The 16943-nt window shown below is 45.8% G+C and overlaps 2 protein-coding genes across 3 annotated transcripts; one reads left to right on the forward strand and one right to left on the reverse strand.

The window, feature by feature from the left end:
* Positions 1-117: 117 nt before the first annotated feature.
* On the reverse strand, positions 118-12674 carry exo1 (exonuclease 1). Of its 2 annotated transcripts, XM_035532961.2 has the most exons (13): positions 11313-12674; positions 11049-11168; positions 10798-10921; positions 10251-10388; positions 9270-9482; positions 8730-8917; positions 7712-7814; positions 7146-7353; positions 2955-3189; positions 2021-2498; positions 1845-1937; positions 1427-1620; positions 118-464 (listed from the first exon to the last, which is right to left on the reverse strand). In XM_035532961.2, the coding sequence occupies exons 1-13, from the start codon at positions 11471-11473 to the stop codon at positions 389-391; spliced, it is 2331 nt and encodes a 776-aa protein (XP_035388854.2). In that variant the 5' UTR covers positions 11474-12674; the 3' UTR covers positions 118-388. The 2 variants fall into 2 exon arrangements, with proteins under 2 accessions (XP_035388854.2, XP_035388853.2); XM_035532960.2 differs by lacking the exon at positions 118-464 and having other exon boundaries at positions 502-1620.
* Positions 12675-12822: 148 nt separating this feature from the next.
* On the forward strand, positions 12823-16695 carry yipf4 (Yip1 domain family, member 4). Its single transcript, XM_026996827.3, has 6 exons — positions 12823-13023; positions 13439-13592; positions 13744-13915; positions 14298-14375; positions 14532-14645; positions 15569-16695. Exons 1-6 carry the CDS (start codon positions 12966-12968, stop codon positions 15704-15706), a joined length of 714 nt encoding a protein of 237 aa, XP_026852628.1. The 5' UTR covers positions 12823-12965; the 3' UTR covers positions 15707-16695.
* Positions 16696-16943: the final 248 nt, after the last annotated feature.

The raw sequence follows: 16943 nt of genomic DNA on the forward strand, positions 1-16943 counted from the left end.
AGGGAGGCTTGGGTACTACACAAGGGCTCCTCCCTGTCAACACACACGCACGCATACAGGACGCCTGCCCTTGCACCCGACTCCTTAAGACCTCACGGGTAATTTAAGAGCCTCAGACACATTTCTAGTCACTTTATTTACATTTATAAAACCAGAGAGCAACGGCTCACTGGATTACAGTACAACGAACACTCACTACATGTTCACAGAACTGCCTCCTACAGCAGGCGTGGTCTGGAGGAGTCTGTTAAGCACACACTGTAATGTTGTGCCTATCCTGGCCACTGGAGAGGAGGTCCATGCGATTCTCGTTCGCCCGGCTACTGGTTGGCTGTGCAGCTGGAGTGCTTATCCCAGGGCTGGTAAGTGCATGAGCAGGAAGTGGCTGTCAGCAGGCTGGCAGGTTGTCCTTCACTGGGGACATGGGCTCTGCTTTCTTATGCGGGGTTAATTTTGGGTTCTCTCTGAAACACACACACACACACACACACACACACACACACACACACACACACACACACACACACACACACACACACACACACACACACACAGGTTCAACAGGGAATTCTGGGGTAGAAGTGGAGATATCACATAAAACTGATTCACAATACTAAAATTAAGAAAGCAACTAATGTCAAATAGCTTGAAAATAATAATGATTAAAAACTGATTTAGCAATCAGCATGTTAACTGAATGTTGAATGGAACTGAAATAGGACATATTTCAGTGCTTCTGAAGGCACCAGAAGGAAAATGTCAGATATTAAAAAATAAAAGCAGGAATTTACCAAAATGTAACTGCAGAATACAAGGACTCATTATTTTTGTATATATGCAGCAATGAAACGGACGGTTGACATAACTGGCAGCCTGCCAGATGGAATTCAGGAGTTATTTTCAGGGCGGGTCAGGTGTTGGAGCGTTTCCCTAAAGCACAGAAGAGACAGCAGTGCCTTCGTCCCTCGTCTGGTTTGTGTCCTCACCGTGGAAACAGAGCCCTGGGCAGCTCAGAGCCCTGGGGTCATCACTCTGGGAGAATTTTTTTTCTGGTATGATATGACGCCATACTCTGGAAGACCTGAGTCACTCTCAGTCCAGGTGCGTGTGTGTAGGTGTGTGCGAGTGAGTGAGTGAGAGTTAGAGAGATCGCACCTCTGCCGTGCAAGTAGCAAATGTGAATGTCACCCCCTGTGGTTCAATGTGGTAAAATCAGGGTGGAGTAAACAGGATCTCTCAGGTCTGAGATGCATCTCCTTGGTTTTATTTAGCAATGTTATTCTGAGTAAATTGTTTTCTTGATCCATTTCATGTACATTGTGAGAAAATAATGCAGTTAAAGTAAGTTATCCAAAAACCCCAGGGAGGAAGAAGCCCTGACAACTGTAAGACATTAACATGACGGCGAGTACTCATGCCACCATACTTTCTGAAGCTGAAGGTTTTCCAGAGGCCGCTGATGGTGGCCTGCAGCCCCGAGCTGTTCTCGTTCGTCATAGCCGACCTCTTCCCCGGAACGCTGGGATTTCTCCTGAGGCCGCTGGCCCTGGCTGGACCGGAGGGTCTGACCTTACGGAGCCCATCCCACTCGGCTGGCCGTGTCCGCGACAACCCAGACACCTGCAGCGGAGACAGTCTGTACTATACTCTGGCGAGCCACGATGTCATTGCAGACTTACGTTTTGAATCAGGGGCTGTCCCCAACAATCAGTCTGAGACAGCGCTCTGATCCCCTCCTCTGCCACCCACCCTCCACTACGTGTATGGAAAGAAGCAGGTTAACAGGACTGTGGCAGGAATGCCCTAACCTCAACACACATCTGTTTGGGGGTGTGCCTTCTCACCTTCGTTCTCAGGGCCAAAGGTCTGACCTCCCTCACTACAGGCGGACGGTTGGGGGTCGCAGAACACTCTGAGTCTCTCCAGGTGTCTTTCTCCTAAGCACAGAATAAGGGAAGGTGAAAAAAGGGAGAACCTTTTTTTTTTTTGGAAGGATTGAAGATTCTGAACAATCTCTCACCTTTTCGGGTACCTCTGGGGTGATCGGGCTGCTGGTGGGAGAATCCTCCAAGCTGGAGGGGCCGCTGGTGGGCTGAGAGAAGTAGGCACTGTCCTGGGAGGGAGGAGAGCCTGGAGGTGTGTCTATATCATCAGCGCCCTGTAGTGGAGGAGAAGGCAGGGCGCGCTGGGGGGATCCTACCCAGGACAGACCCTCCTTTTTCCTGAGAAACTGGTGCAGGGCGGAGAGGCCCGGGTCACAGCAGCAGTCTGAAGAGACGGATGACAGTACCGGTCCATTGCTGGAACTTCCACCGGTGCAGCTGAAGGCCCCCAGGCTCTGGCTCGGGGGCAGAGAGGGAGGAGATACGGGGGGCCAGGGGCCCTCCGAGCGACGATGCGCTGCCTGGCTTTCCAGGCTCAGGTCTCTGTCAGGAGAAGGAGCGTCAGATGACTTGCTCCCAAGCACAGGCAGGCAGGGGTCCTCACTGGCGAAAAACCTGACAGAGACAGCAGTCAGGGCACTCGGTCTGCAGCTCTGCAGATTTTCACAAGAGCTCTCCTCAAACCTTTTCTGGAAGTTTGCATGTGGAACAGCAAAAACCCCTGAGAGTGCCCGTGAGTCTGACTCCACCCACACAACTCTAATTCAGACTTTCCATTTCACAATTGGCATCAAGACTCACGTCACACAGGCATCACTGTGAGAAGGCAAGTATGACTGAGCACTCCTGAAAACACTCAAACAGGATGACTACATGTAGTATGATGATAACCTGAGGATAAAACATGCTGAGAGTGTGCCATGTTTTTGGAAGGACCCTCCCCAGACTACCTGTAAACCGTATTGTATTTTGGTACCCGCGCAGAGTACCTCTAAGCTGTACTGTTACCATGATAAACCCCCCCCAGACTACCTGTAAACTGTTTTGGTACTGTGGTAACTCCCCCACTACCTGCTGCGTGTGCCCCATTCTCCATCACTTTCTTCTGGCTGGTTCCTCCACTGCAGCAGCGTGGCGAATCGATTGCGAGGTCGGGGCCGACCGCCTTCCACGCCACGCACCTCCTTGGGAATGGTGCGATCAGCCTGTGTGGTGGGCGGAGCTTGGCAGGGTGGTGTCTGTGTGCAGTGTCTCTTTGGAATGGATAAGTACTGATCCAACACGTTCTCCTCAGACATGCTGCAGTCTAATGAAACAGCATAATTAACACCAAATAATGACATCTTACCAATATTAAATTGAGCGCTAAACTGGGCCCCCACCTTATAAGTCAAAATCAGCTTTATTGTCATTCAGACTATACAACAAGTGGTGCACAGCTGAACGAGATCGCATTTCTCCAAACTCTGATGTGCAAATATACAATATACATGAAGGGTATGAGACAAGACATTAGTCAGCATAGACAAGACAGTATAAATACCCACACACAAAAAAATAAATTATATATATATATATATATATATATATATATATATATATATATATATATATATATATATATATATATATATATATATATATATATATATATATATAGTATTTTAGAAATAAATAATATATAAATATTTATTTATTTAATTTGTTTTGCACATAGGAATAAAATACTGCACATTGTATATAGAAACTATTGACATTGTTCCAGTGATTATTGCACAGTGTAACCGGTATTGTAAACTTAGCAATGGACAATGTTGATAAGGTGCTCATAGAGAGAACATTATTGCACAAAGTAGCTACATATGAAGATGGGGGTGTGGGTTATAAATAGTGATCATAATAGTTCTATGTTTCTAGGTATAAAGTAAAATAAAATAAATGTGGTGTGTATTGTTAAAGGGAGTTGAGTAGTCTAATGGCCTGTGGGAAGAAGCTCTTGTAAAGTCTGGGCAGTCTTGCATTACATGCAGCAGTAACGTTTACCAGAGGGCAGAAGGCTGAAGAGTCCATGGTCAGGATGGGTGGGATCCCTGACCATCTTGGAGGCTCTGCTGAGGCAGCGTAACAGGTATAGACCTTGTATGGATGGAAGTGAGGTTCTGATGACTTTCTCTGCTGTCCTCACCACTCTCTGGAGAGATTTCTGCTCTGAGGCGGTGCAGCTGCCATACCAGACTGGGAGGCTGCTGGTCAGAACGCTCTCTATGGTGCCTCTATAGAACATCGTGAGGATAGGAGATGGAAGGTTTGCTCTCCTCATCCTTCGTGGGAAGTGAAGGCACTGCTGTGCCTTTTTGATGAGCGAAGTGGTGTGTATAGTCCATGTCAGATCATCTGTAATGTGCATCCTTAGAAACACGATGCTTCTCATCAACTCTATGGCAGTACCATGGATTGTGAGTGGAGCATGTACCGTGTGCATCCTCCTGAAGTCGACAATGATTTCCTTTGTCTTGTTGACATTCAGTGACAGGTTGTTATTATTGCACCAGACAACGAGTTGGTTCACTTCCTCTTTGTATGCCAAGTCATCGTCATTGCTGATGAGGCCCACTACTGTAGTATCATCCGCAAACTTGATGATGTGATTCGAGTTGTGCTTGGCATAATAATCATGAGTCATCAGGGTGAACAACAGAGGGCTTAGCACACAGCCCTGGGGAACTCCTGTGTTCATGATGATGGTTTCAGGAGTGTTTACTCAAACTCGTACTGTCTGTGGTCTGTCTGAGAGGAAGTCCAATAACCAGTTGCACAACGAGGTGTCAATGCCTAATGGGCTGAGTTTCTTTACCAAGTGTTGAGGTATGACTGTATTGAAGGCAGAGCTGAAGTCAACGAAAAGCATCCGCACATAACTGTTCTTATTCTCCAGATGGGCCAGGCTTCAGTGAAGCGCTGCTGATATGGCATCATCAGTGGAGCGGTTAGGGCGGTATGCAAACTGGAGCCGGTCAAGTGTTGCAGGAAGTCTTGACATTATGTGGTCTTTCACCAGTCTTTCAAAGCACTTCATCATGATGGGAGTGAGTGCTACGGGGCGGTAGTCGGAGCGGTAATGCTGGCGACTTCTTTGGCAGTGACAATAGTAGTTGCCTTGAAGCACTGAGGAACAATGGCTTGGTTCAGGGAGGTGTTATAGATGTCTGTGAGGACATATGCCAGTTGGTCAGCACACTTGTTGAACACACACCCTGGTATGTTATCAGGACCTGCTGCTTTCGTAGGGTTGACCCTGTGTAGGGTCCTCCGGACGTCAGCTGAGTCAAGACAGAGTACTTCATCATCCTTGCTGAGGGCTGCTTGTTATTGTGGTAGTGTTTGCCTCCTCAAACCAGCTGAAGCAGGTGTTGAGTATGTTGAGGAAGTCAGTGTCATCATCACTGGGTACTGGGCGTGGTTTGTAGTCTGTGATCGATTGGATGCCTTGCCACAAGTGCCTGGGGTTTTTTGAGTCAGTGAAGGGAGTCTGGATTTTCTGTCTATATGCATGCTTTGCTGCTCTGACTCCCCCGTTCAAGTTGGCTCTAGCAGATCTTGGAGCATCTTTGAATACAGCATTATGCGCTCTTAGGAGCGTAAGCGTAAGCTGGGGTTTTTGGTTGGCACATGTGGTGATATTTTTGATAACGGTCACATCTTCCACACACTTAGATATGAATCCCATCACAGACTCAGCATACTCCTCTAAAAGGATGTGCTGATTGACATGGGCAGCCTCTTTGAACACATTCCAGTCAGTGCATTTAAAACAGTCCTGTAGTGCTGAGACTGCTCTCTCTGGCCAGATCCTTATTTGCTTCCCAGCTGGCTTGCCTCTGGTTAGCAGTCCATGCTAATGGCACTATCCGCAACAGTGGAATTTAGCTACGTCTCAGTAAAGACAAGGGCACAGCAGTCCCTCACCTTGCGTTGGGTGGTTAAATCCAATCTCAGATCATCTATTTTATTTTCCAGCGAGCGGACGTTAGACAGCAGAACAGATGGACGTGCCGGTCTGTGGGGGTTAGCATTTAGCCTGGCTCTAATACCCGCTCGAGTGCAGCGCTTGCGTCGCCTCCAGCGTCGGTCGGTGATGGTAGGCGAGACCATTGCTGTGCAGGCCTCTGGGTCCTACTGGCGTAAAATCCCTAGTTCGCGTAGTGTTTTGATTCCCGAAGACATTAAACTGCTAGAAAAATTGCTTGATGAGTCGGACTCATGGAATCCAAGCAAAGTACTACGACTGTACACCAATATCTTATTCGACTGTGTTGGCATAGAGAGTACATTTAATATAAAACGCACATCACTAGTGAGAGCAGGAGTAGCCGCAGCCAAACAGGGCGCCGCCATTTTAGTGGTAATCCGGGCCTCTATACAGATGGTGTATTTCTACTGGGCTGCATGTACTGTGTCCTGGACAGGTAGAAACACACCTTAACTCTTTATAGCTGGTGTGACATGATGCCCTGCTGGGTTTAATGTTTGAATTTTGTATGCCAGTCTATTAAAATGACTAAGTGGTTTATTTGATGAACACTGTGGCCAAACGATGCTTAAATTTACATTTATGGCATTTATCGGACACTCTTACCCAGAGCGACTTACAAAAGTGCTTTGTCATTTCCTCATAGATACATCCTAGTACAGTAGGTTAGAGTCCAAGATACCAGTGAACTAGAATACTGTAGAAATACAGGCATCAGCAGTGATCCCTGAAGTACAATAAGTACTTCTTGACACCTGATAGGCATCACTGGTCACTCTAAAAAAAAAAAAAAAAAAAAGTCTGTGACATGGGCTGGGCTCTAATCAGAAACACCAACACAGACTGGCTGCATTAACCAATTAGTAAACTTCTCCATCAGGAGGTGGTCCTGCCTCTGTTTTAAATATCGTGTGTAGGCTCCAGCCTGTGTTTAGAAGGAGGGGCTTTAGGCGCAGGTGTGGGACATGGGTGGATTCCTTCAGTGTGCAAGAAGTGCAACCCAGATTAGAACAGCTGTAAACGAAAGCTTCAAATGAGCATTTCTCAGCCCAGTCGTGGTGCTCCAGTCCATGTTTTTGCTGTAACTCAGCTCCCAACAGGCCGTTGTGCTGTACCAAGCACTGAGTGTTCTCGCTACAGGGGTACTAGGACCTGCGTATGGACAAAAGTCCCATGGACTGGGATGAGAACCACTGCTTCAGGTGACAGGGTAAGGCCCCACATCTCCTCACCTTCTCGGGGTCTCTTCACCTGCAGTTTCAGGCCCTGCATGGCGACCATCCTCGCTTTGCCCCACGTGGGTGGCGGTGTGATGGGAGAAGCTGGCGTCTGAGGCTCTGTGGTACCTGGCACATAACCCCTGCTCCAGATACTCCCCACGGTCCGGGCACTGAGCACACGGCCGTCACCCCAACCTCGGCTGGGGGGAGCTTTGCTGGGCTGCGGGAGACAGAGGGAGAAGACTCGTGTTCTTGGGCTTCGTCCGTGGACGAATGCACACTCAAAAATATCACGTTACTAGGGAAATAACGAGGTTTTGCAATGCAGTAATGAGTTTATTTAGGATGGTTTATCCTATATAAACCTCCAGCGAGTTACCCTTAAGATATTTGGTGCGTCTTACACAAAATCATAATAATATCCAGTCCAAGGTTGCATGTCTTATTTACAATATCTGACAATCATAAATTGTTAAAAAAATAAATAAATCAGAAGTCAGTGGGAATAAACGCAAATAACCGGTAAGAACAGAAGAATAACACACACAGGAACTTGATTAAAGCAAGCGTGTGTTCACCTGTGCTGGAGGAGCGTCTGGGCTGAAGTTGTCGATCTTCTCCAGGGTGTTGAGATCCAGGTTTCCCAGAGCCATCTGCAGTCCCTGCTGGTCCCCTATGTTTCTAGTCACGCACAACTAAGGAACAGTTCTCAGATGCTGTAGGGGGAGCTATGAACACCTCGTCAAACACAGGCGCCAGTAAACAAACAAACAAAAACAAACAAAAACAGGAACCAAGTTCATTCAAAACCGCGTGATATGTTGGAAGCAGGACAAATAAGTAAGTGTAAGAACCAGACTGTGACGTCTAGGCGACTGGGTCGTCTCCAAAACAGCATGTGGCATGTCCCAGGGATGCAGTGGTGAGTAACAAGTAAAAAGCAGTCTGAGGAAGAACACCCAGTGAACTGGTGACAGGGTTGAGAGTCATGCACGAGGCTCATTATTTGATATAGCAGCTCGCTGTGTGACCACAGACCAGTCAGAGTGCCCATGCTGACCCCCCCCTGTCCAATACCAGTGGGAGCTCAGTGGTGAAGGTACTCCACTAATAATCAGAAGGTTGCCGGTTCAAGTCCCACCACTGCCAGGTTTCCACTGTTGGGCCCCTGAGCAAGACCCTTAACCCTCCATTACTCAAGTTGTGTTCAAAATTGTAAGTCGCTTTGGAAAAAAGCGTCAGATAAATGTAAATAAATGTACTGATAACACCAGTGCGCATGTGAACATCAGGACTGGACCACTGAGCGGTGAAAGAACAGGGATCCAAAAATGTGCGGCTGTAGGCACAGGCTTGTTTACAAACTGCTGCAGTGTGCTCAACAAGGACAAACTCTGACCAAGTCAGCGCTGTGATCTTTGATCCAGCTCACTGAAAGCACATTTCACACACGCACACATGTACACTGTTGCGTGTGGATGTGGGCGTGCTGGCAGCATTACTGCCGTTTCTGATACATTAGACGCCAGTGTCTTTACCCTGTGGTATCTGATTATGTAGAAAGGCTCAGATATAAGGTGTCAGGTATAAGGATACACTCCAGCGTAGCGGAGAGCGGCCGGGTCAACGTGGTCTGGGTAGGGGTTCAAGGGTACCACCTTCCTCCTGATGGGGTCAAACACAATCTGGTACAGGAAGGTGTTGTTGGCCTTCACAAAGCCCTCAATGTACTCGTCAGGCACTGAGATGTTCATCTTCAGGTACTGACCCATCTTCTTAATCACCTGAAGAAAACCAACCAGACATTTTACATACTAAAGGCAAAAAAACGTAAAATGCAGGTGCAACTTTGACAGGTCCCTCCTAGAAAACCACCTATGGAATTTTTAAAGAAATGATTTTTGTTTAGGCATTTCATTTCTGAATAAAAAATAGAGATGTATGAAACTTTTAAAAGTGTCCATGTACAAATCAACAAGTTTAATATCTGTAGCAGTAATGTGAAACTCACACACCACAAGTAAATGAGATATGTATATTATATTCCCAGGTAAACTAAAGGTTTTCTCCAATGGTAAGAATCTCTAAAAATCTCTCTGCTGCATACACCAACCACTGCAGCCCACCTGAGCGTACCTTGAGTATGTCTGGGTTGTTGGCCATTTTCAGCAGCTTGCAGGCTTTGCCGAGGCCGATGCCGTGGAGAGACGCCAGGTAGTCACAGCCCGACAGGATGCACATGTGCCGGAACTTCTCCTCTGTGAAGACGTCGCCTAGCGACCGACAGCGACCCAGGTGACACTGGTCGATCTCCAGACCGTTGCCCTGCTTGTCCATCTTCAATATCACCTGCAGATACAAAGCACATCACCACATCAGACTGTCTGATCACAGGACATCAGACAGGGGAGCCATTACACTAATGTGTTCAAAAGCTATTCTTACACATTACCCTTACCAGGCATTTTGAAATGAGAAAAACTCTCCTCAATAATAACTCACAACAAAATCTTTTTAATAGTAATAACTGTTGTGACAGTAATACATGTACTATAACAATCTCAGGCTTTGCTATCTATGTGCACTCCACATCTGTGGAAATATCTTTGGCAATGAGACAATCTGTGTGGGAAAAGTGAGGATGATTTCAAGCTTTTTCATTCAGCTTTGGTCAAGTCTTCCCCTGAAACTTAACAGTCCAGCCACAGCCAGCAGCAGCTGGGACCATAGCAATGCAAAAACCTGTGGACAGAAAGGAACTGGCCCACAGCGATTACAGGCTAAATCCAGAAGACAAGCTGCAGCGCTCAAATCCGTCGTTTCCTCCTGTGTCTGTTCAGAGTTTAGCATCTGTGAGTTTAAAATGCTAAAAAGTGTTTGAGATATCCAGGAGAAAATACGGCACCCGGGAGGTACGGGGAGAAAAAAAAATCTGACGTGACTGCTGAAGTAGAAACTACAAATGAACTGCCATGTCAAACCAGTTCTGGCTTGTTCCATGTCAAGTCCACTGTATAGTATGTGTGCCAGTGCTGGTGCAGACGTATGGTGCTGACGTGAGCGATAACCAGTTCCGGTTGTGCTCATGCCCTCCACATAAGGATTCCCCTAGTGCACCTTTTTGCAACCAAACGCCAGCAGGTCAGAGTCCTCGGTGATCACAGCCTGTGCGATGCCAGCCTTGTTCAGGAAGGCCAGCTGAGCGTCCGCCTCATAGGGGGCAACCAAACAGTCGACCCCCCGTGCCCTGGCAACCTGAGGGCAGCAAGAACACAGTGAGGGTGTTCAGGAACAGCACACAAGACTCCGTGACAGGGGCTGAACTCAAGTAACGCAGATTTTAACAACAGTGCATTTCGGTAAAGGCAGGTGCATGATATTCAGATAATAGGCTCCATGTTTCCCATTTTATTTGCCACATAACCCAGTGTCTATAAACAAGATGTCAAACCTACTGTTAACATTTTAGCCTGATTACAGTTCTAGGGGTAGAAAACATTTCTTATGACTAATTATTATTACCCTCCTCCAGCTACTTTATCTAAAAGACTACCAGTAAATTCACAAGACCAGATCGGGAAGCTTGCGAGTATATAAAAACAAAACTATTGAGAAAACAGGTATTTAAAGCAGGACTAGATAGGGAAGTGAGCTTTGGGCTTACCTTGATGACCTCATGTGCCATCGAAGGGGTGATGCTAACCGCACGACTGAAGCACTCTCGCGCCTCCGCTGTCTTCCCGGCCCTCAGCAGCTGTTTGCCCTTCTGCAGGTTTGACTGACGACGTCTGGCGTTTAGGAGAAGCACATGAGAAATCAGACACGGTATGTTGTTACTGTCCTTACTAACACTTCTCGTTCTAACTCAGGCTGTCCCAAGCGATGTGTGGTTTGCTCATAGTTGAGCGGCCTCACTCTCTGCGTGCCTCCTCCACGTGCTGCTTCGAGGGAAGGTTGCGCCCGTCAAACACCAGCAAAGGCTGGACCCCAAAGGACAGAAGCATGTCCACAAGCCTCATACAGAACTTCACATACCTGAGGAGAAAACACAGTTTGGCCAGTTAAACTTACTGGTCAGCAGGCTCCCCTTTGGCCAGTTAAACTTACTGGTCAGCAGGCTCCCCTTTGGCCAGTTAAACTTACTGGTCAGCAGGCTCCCCTTTGGCCAGTTAAACTTACTGGTCAGTAGGCTCCCCTTTGGCCAGCTTCTCGGCACAGGAAAACGCTCCTTTGTGCATCCAACAGTACGTGTCCACAGCCAGCGTGTGTCCCCGGTACGTCCCCACATGGACGGGCTCCCACGCGTCCTTCAGGAACTGCAGCAGCCCCGGAATGCCCATCACGTTAGCTAGCAACGCTAGCGTAAGTTAGTCTACTCAAACGGACGATAAACGCTCCTTCAAACGGAAACTTGGTTCGCTTAGCTAAGGCTTAACTAAAATACGACCCTAAATGTCGAAAAATGCGGCGTTAATCAACCGTAGAGCGAATAAGTGACTAATGTTTTGCGTTAAAATACGGTCACCGCCAAAACTAGCGGTTACAACTAGACCCGAGCTAGCTAAGCTAAGATACCTAACTAACTGTATAGTATATACCCTCAAGCTAAACAAAGTAGCTGTAGAAGCTAAAAAAATCTCCAGAAAATGTTGGAGATCCTAAAAATGTTCCTTTAAAGATTGGACACACACCGGATCTTTTTGTCTATTAGTTCGGCTGGACCTCCCCGACTTTTCGTTTAACAAACCTTTACGACAAATCGAGTTTAGCGGCAAACCGTGACGACTCGTAACAAAGCGATGCCATTGGTGCGTCTGTGTTCGTCTGTTTCCGCCTGTTTCCGTCAGTAAACCACAGAGTAAAGTAGAAGGCAAATAGGTGGTGCTATTAGAGTCTATTTATTGCCTACAGCAATAAAGTCAGCATTAAAATATAAATTGTTTATTGTTCTTCTGCAAACGCTTTAAAAACGTATTCATGCGTATTCAGATGCGCCTTTGGTGTTTTGCAGAATTATTATTTTTTCGGTAGTTTCATTGCATCCTTGCGTGAGCTGTTCAAAACTAACCACGCAGTGATTCCATGGTAATAACACGGACAATTAGAAAAAAAACAAGTGCATGTCGTAATTCATCCCGTTTACAAGTAAGGGGCCCAACTAATATGCTCAGATTTTATCTAGTTACATATGTAGTCATACAAAAGCGTGTGCCACATTCGACTGACTAGCCAAGCTTGTATTCACTGTCAAGATTCACGCTCATTTGCCAGTTGTTTAGTCATTCATGCGTGGCGCATTTTCGTTTATAAAGTTCCGGACATGGCTTACAGGGTTTAATAATTAAACGACGAGCAAATTCGGATGCTTAAAACTAGCTGAAACTCAGACGAGGACCAGACTGGGTGGTCACTGCCCCGCAGAGATGTAAGAGACCCTCCCCAGTTATATTAGAAAATCTCCGGATCCAACCCCGACAACACAGACGAGACTTCCTGTACTACCAGGGTGAGAAGACGGATACTTCTCTTGATTTGTTTCAGATTCCCCCCTTTGTATTAAGATCAGTTTATGTCGATTAAACAGACTACACTCAATACGTCAGTGTCCGTAGCGGCCTCATATTGGGAGGTGCAGTGCGTCTGTTTGACCGCTAGGTGGCTCGCACACTGCGCTGCTTTGACGTGTCTATCTCTGCGCGACTTCCTGACGCGAAGCTTCACCTCGAGCCTTAACGTGGCACGCGATGGTGTAGACGGTGCTCGCGACCTCAGTCTCCGCCAGTCGCACAACCGGAGTGAACGTAGAGATTTCGGAGTCGGTGTGACGCAGCGATGCAGTTCTCTCCCGCCAGCGGAGACTTCACCTTCGTGTCGACGACGGACGCTGAAGGTACTCGGCTAGCGTTAGCCACCTTATCTTAGCCTAGCCTAGCCTAGCCTAGCCTAACCGAGCTCGCAGGCTGTCCATTAAGATGCTCAGTGTGTGTGCTTTATGTGCTCTAACGCTGTTCGTTTGGCTTCTAGGATTAGTGTTGGGGTTAGATTAGGGTTAGTGTTAGGGTTAGATTAGGGTTGGGGGGGGGGCTAGGTTAGGGTTTAGGGTTAGAGCTGGTCTTTGTGTGGCATCAGGATGTTAAGCTGGCTGCAGTACTAGCTAGATGGCTTACCCAACTAGGTCAGCGTACTAGCTACAACAAATGCCCAGTTGAGCCTGTTCGTTAAAATCACGCCTAGGTTAGGTAACTAACGTTACCAGTGCATGGTGGACCCGCACCGTTTTATTGACGATGCTGAATCCACCGCAGAACTGAGCGGTACAATAGATGCGCCGGACATCAAGCTGAACATGGGCGGCGAACATTCCCGGGACGCCTACGCCGCCACCTTCCTCCGGCAAAGGGGCTATGGCTGGCTGCTGGAGGTGGAAGAAGACGAAACCGAGGAAGCCAAACCTCTTCTGTGAGTCTGCCATGAGGTTCATCATTGTGGCGACGCTACCGCTCTTGTACTTGCGATTAACACCGAAATCTTTAGTCTTGTTTATTGGTTCTGAGAAGCTTAATCCACTTCTGGTACCTTCATCACGTCATACCATGACGTTCTCTTGCAGGGAAGAGCTGGATATTGACCTGAAGGACATCTATTATAAGGTTAGGTGTGTGCTGATGCCCATGCCATATCTGGGCTTCAACAGGCAGGTGGTTCGGGACAACCCTGACTTCTGGGGGCCCTTGGCAGTTGTGCTTCTCTTTTCCATGATCTCCATCTATGGACAGTTCCGGGTGAGTGGTTGGTCTTTGAGCAGTGATGAGAGAGCCATCTACCCAATTCTGTAATAAATGATTTTGCCAGTGGTCTCAAGAATTATGAGTAGAATGGGGAAAAAAAGTGATATAGATTGTGTGTGTGTGTGTGTGTGTGTGTGTGTGTGTGTGGAAGTTTGTGGGAGTGATTTTGGTCTAAAATGGAAAAAGAAAATGTTCAGAGTCCCTGTCATTCAGCGACTATAGTTGGTCACCATTTTTGCATAATTTGTTAAGTGTAATTATGTTTAAACAGTTGTCTTGTTTTTAATCTAGGCTGTATGTTTGTTTGTATTTATGTTCTAGGCTGTGTGGTTGTTCGTGTTTGTGGTTATGATCTAGTTTGTTTGTGTTTATCTAGGTTGTATCTTGGATAATTACCATTTGGATATTTGGTGCTCTGACGATTTTTCTCCTGGCGCGTGTGCTTGGTGGAGAGGTAATATTTATGGGCTTTTGCCAGTTTGTAGTTGGTAATGTTAAGGGCTCAGGGTAGTAAAAAAATCTTAATAATCCATATTTTTAATTTATATTGTATTATATATGTGGATATACTTAATGTTTAAATGTGAAACAACGTGTATGATGTTTGTAGGTTTCATATGGTCAAGTTCTTGGGGTCATCGGATACTCCCTGATTCCCCTCATTGTAATAGCGCCTGTGCTGCTGATCACGGGAAGTTTTGATGTGGTCTCTACACTCATAAAGGTGAGTATAGCAACAATAATGTAAAATCTATCATATCAATACATTGGACTCAAGATTATTCCAGATTATTATTTTATTATGGTCCAGATTTTTTTTGTGTGTGTGTGAAATGCACACTTCTCAACAAGCTGTAATGTAGTGATGTTGTATAAAGGCACTTTCCCAGAAATAGATTAAGCCTAGTCTTGGACTAAATTGCAGTGCCAGTACTGAATCCCCCATTGTAAAGTGGACTGGGGGGGTTAAACCCAAATCTTGGGGTTTTCACACTTGTCCTGAATACTGGCATGCACACACAGGACGGATTCCGGCCTCATTTACTTTCCCACACAAGAACTCTATCCCAACCATGGATCAATTGCAGAATTCCATACGTCATTTTTGTGAACGCAGGTTCACAAAACAGGATGAAGAAGCTTCAACCTTTGCTGTTTTTTTTGTTTTTGTTTTTTTTTATTTTTTTTAGACACAAACACTCGGTGAGGAACAGTGTTTTTGGGATGCATGGAATTTCACCTGCAAACTAAATCTTCTCATATGAGAAGATTTTTGTTGCATTGTACCTTGCATTTATTCCTGTAAATTATGCATACATTTTAGGTACCTGAGAAAAATGGATTTAAAACATTTGTCTTGATAGTAAGTTTATTTACTCAGAAAATACACAAAGCTTGAAAAGGAAAGTAACATGCTAAGATGAATTTGTCACGTTACATTACATTACATCAGGCAGCCCCACATGCGGTACCGAGAGCGGAGAGACACCACACCTAATGCGGACCGCTCCAGGGCTTGTTAGAAGCGAACCCCAGACCACCAGTTTCAGAAGGATTTTTTTGGGGTTTTGCTTCCTCTGCCCCTTAAGGCTTGTGTTTGTTCCTTTCACAGATAGTGTGTTAACAGCTCTTTTTGTATCTTTTTAGCTTTTTGGAGTCTTCTGGGCTGCATACAGTGCTGCATCGCTTCTCGTTGGTGACGAGTTCAAAACAAAGAAACCGCTCCTTATATACCCCATCTTCCTTTTGTACATCTACTTCCTGTCTCTATATACTGGAGTCTGATTGGCCCACCAGACTTGATTGACATGATGCTTGGACGCTGACACAGATCTTAGAGCGGTACTCTGCAGGACTGCTCACGTGATGCAGAAGGAGGAGCACTAAATCTTTTTTTTTTTTTTCTTCTTTTCTTTTCTTAAAACCACAGGAAGTCCTACACAGCAGGTTATGAAGTGTACAGAGTTAATGTGTTTTAATATATTAGTCAATTTTGTACCAGTATAAAGGTATAGCTTTTATTGCACAGGCCATGAATTTAGCTGTTACCCTTGCATATGGCACTCTAGTTTCATCAAGGGTATGATATGAAATGCACTACAAGGAAAAAAAAAACATCGATGGGTTCTGATAATCATGACCGTCATGTATCAGAGAAGCTTTTAGTGCTGTAAGAGGCCTAATGGTGTAGATGTGTGTAATTTATCCTAGTCTGAAATTAAAAGTTGGCATGGCCCTTTTCCTCTCCAATATTCTGTGGTTACTTGGGATTTTTCTTTGCTGTATTTTTATTTATTTTTTTCTGTTTTGACTCCTAATTTATGCCTTTTGAACTGGAAGAGTAAGGGGAATATCGTGGATATCTGCTAAGAATGGGTGCCTTTTAGTAGCTGTTTTATATGGCTGTGGTTTATTTTAATAGACTGTAAATGTAGCCAAAAATGTTTGTTTGTATAACTTGCGATCCAAAATGAGTTTATATACTTAGTGATGAAACACATGCCAGGATTACATTGAATTTCTTCAGAGTAATCCAGTTGAGAATATGTGATATTCATGTCCAGGTCATTACTTTGTTTAAAAAGTACTTCCATTCTAGTTCATCATTTTGGGAATCTCTCACACCACTAATAATTATTGCAAAAGTAACGGATAAAACGTACATATCTAACATTCTTTGTGGTGTTTCTTATGCTAACGAACCTTTTTCCGCTCGGCGCTCTTGGGAATTGTGAAGAGTCCTGAATGCTTACGTGATTAAAGTTTGTTCAGAAGTCCCTGTGCACAGTCGTGTGTCCTGCGTGCACTACATCAGTTCTGTCCGAGTGTGTCTGACGTGCTCCCTTTCTGGGCTGCACCAGCGCGAGCTCACAAACCATTCCAGCGACAAGCACCACATTTAGACAGGTAGCATCCTCAGGTGTTTTGTGAGAGCTTCTCGATGTATGCCACTCCACATTCATGTAGTCTTTCTGTTTAAATAATTATATCTGAGAAAAGTAATTGCCCTTTGTTGGGTTTT

Source organism: Electrophorus electricus, chromosome 10 (genome assembly GCF_041902795.1).
Source record: "Electrophorus electricus isolate QZ-2024a chromosome 10, ASM4190279v1, whole genome shotgun sequence".
NCBI classification, from domain to species: Eukaryota; Metazoa; Chordata; class Actinopteri; order Gymnotiformes; family Gymnotidae; genus Electrophorus; species Electrophorus electricus.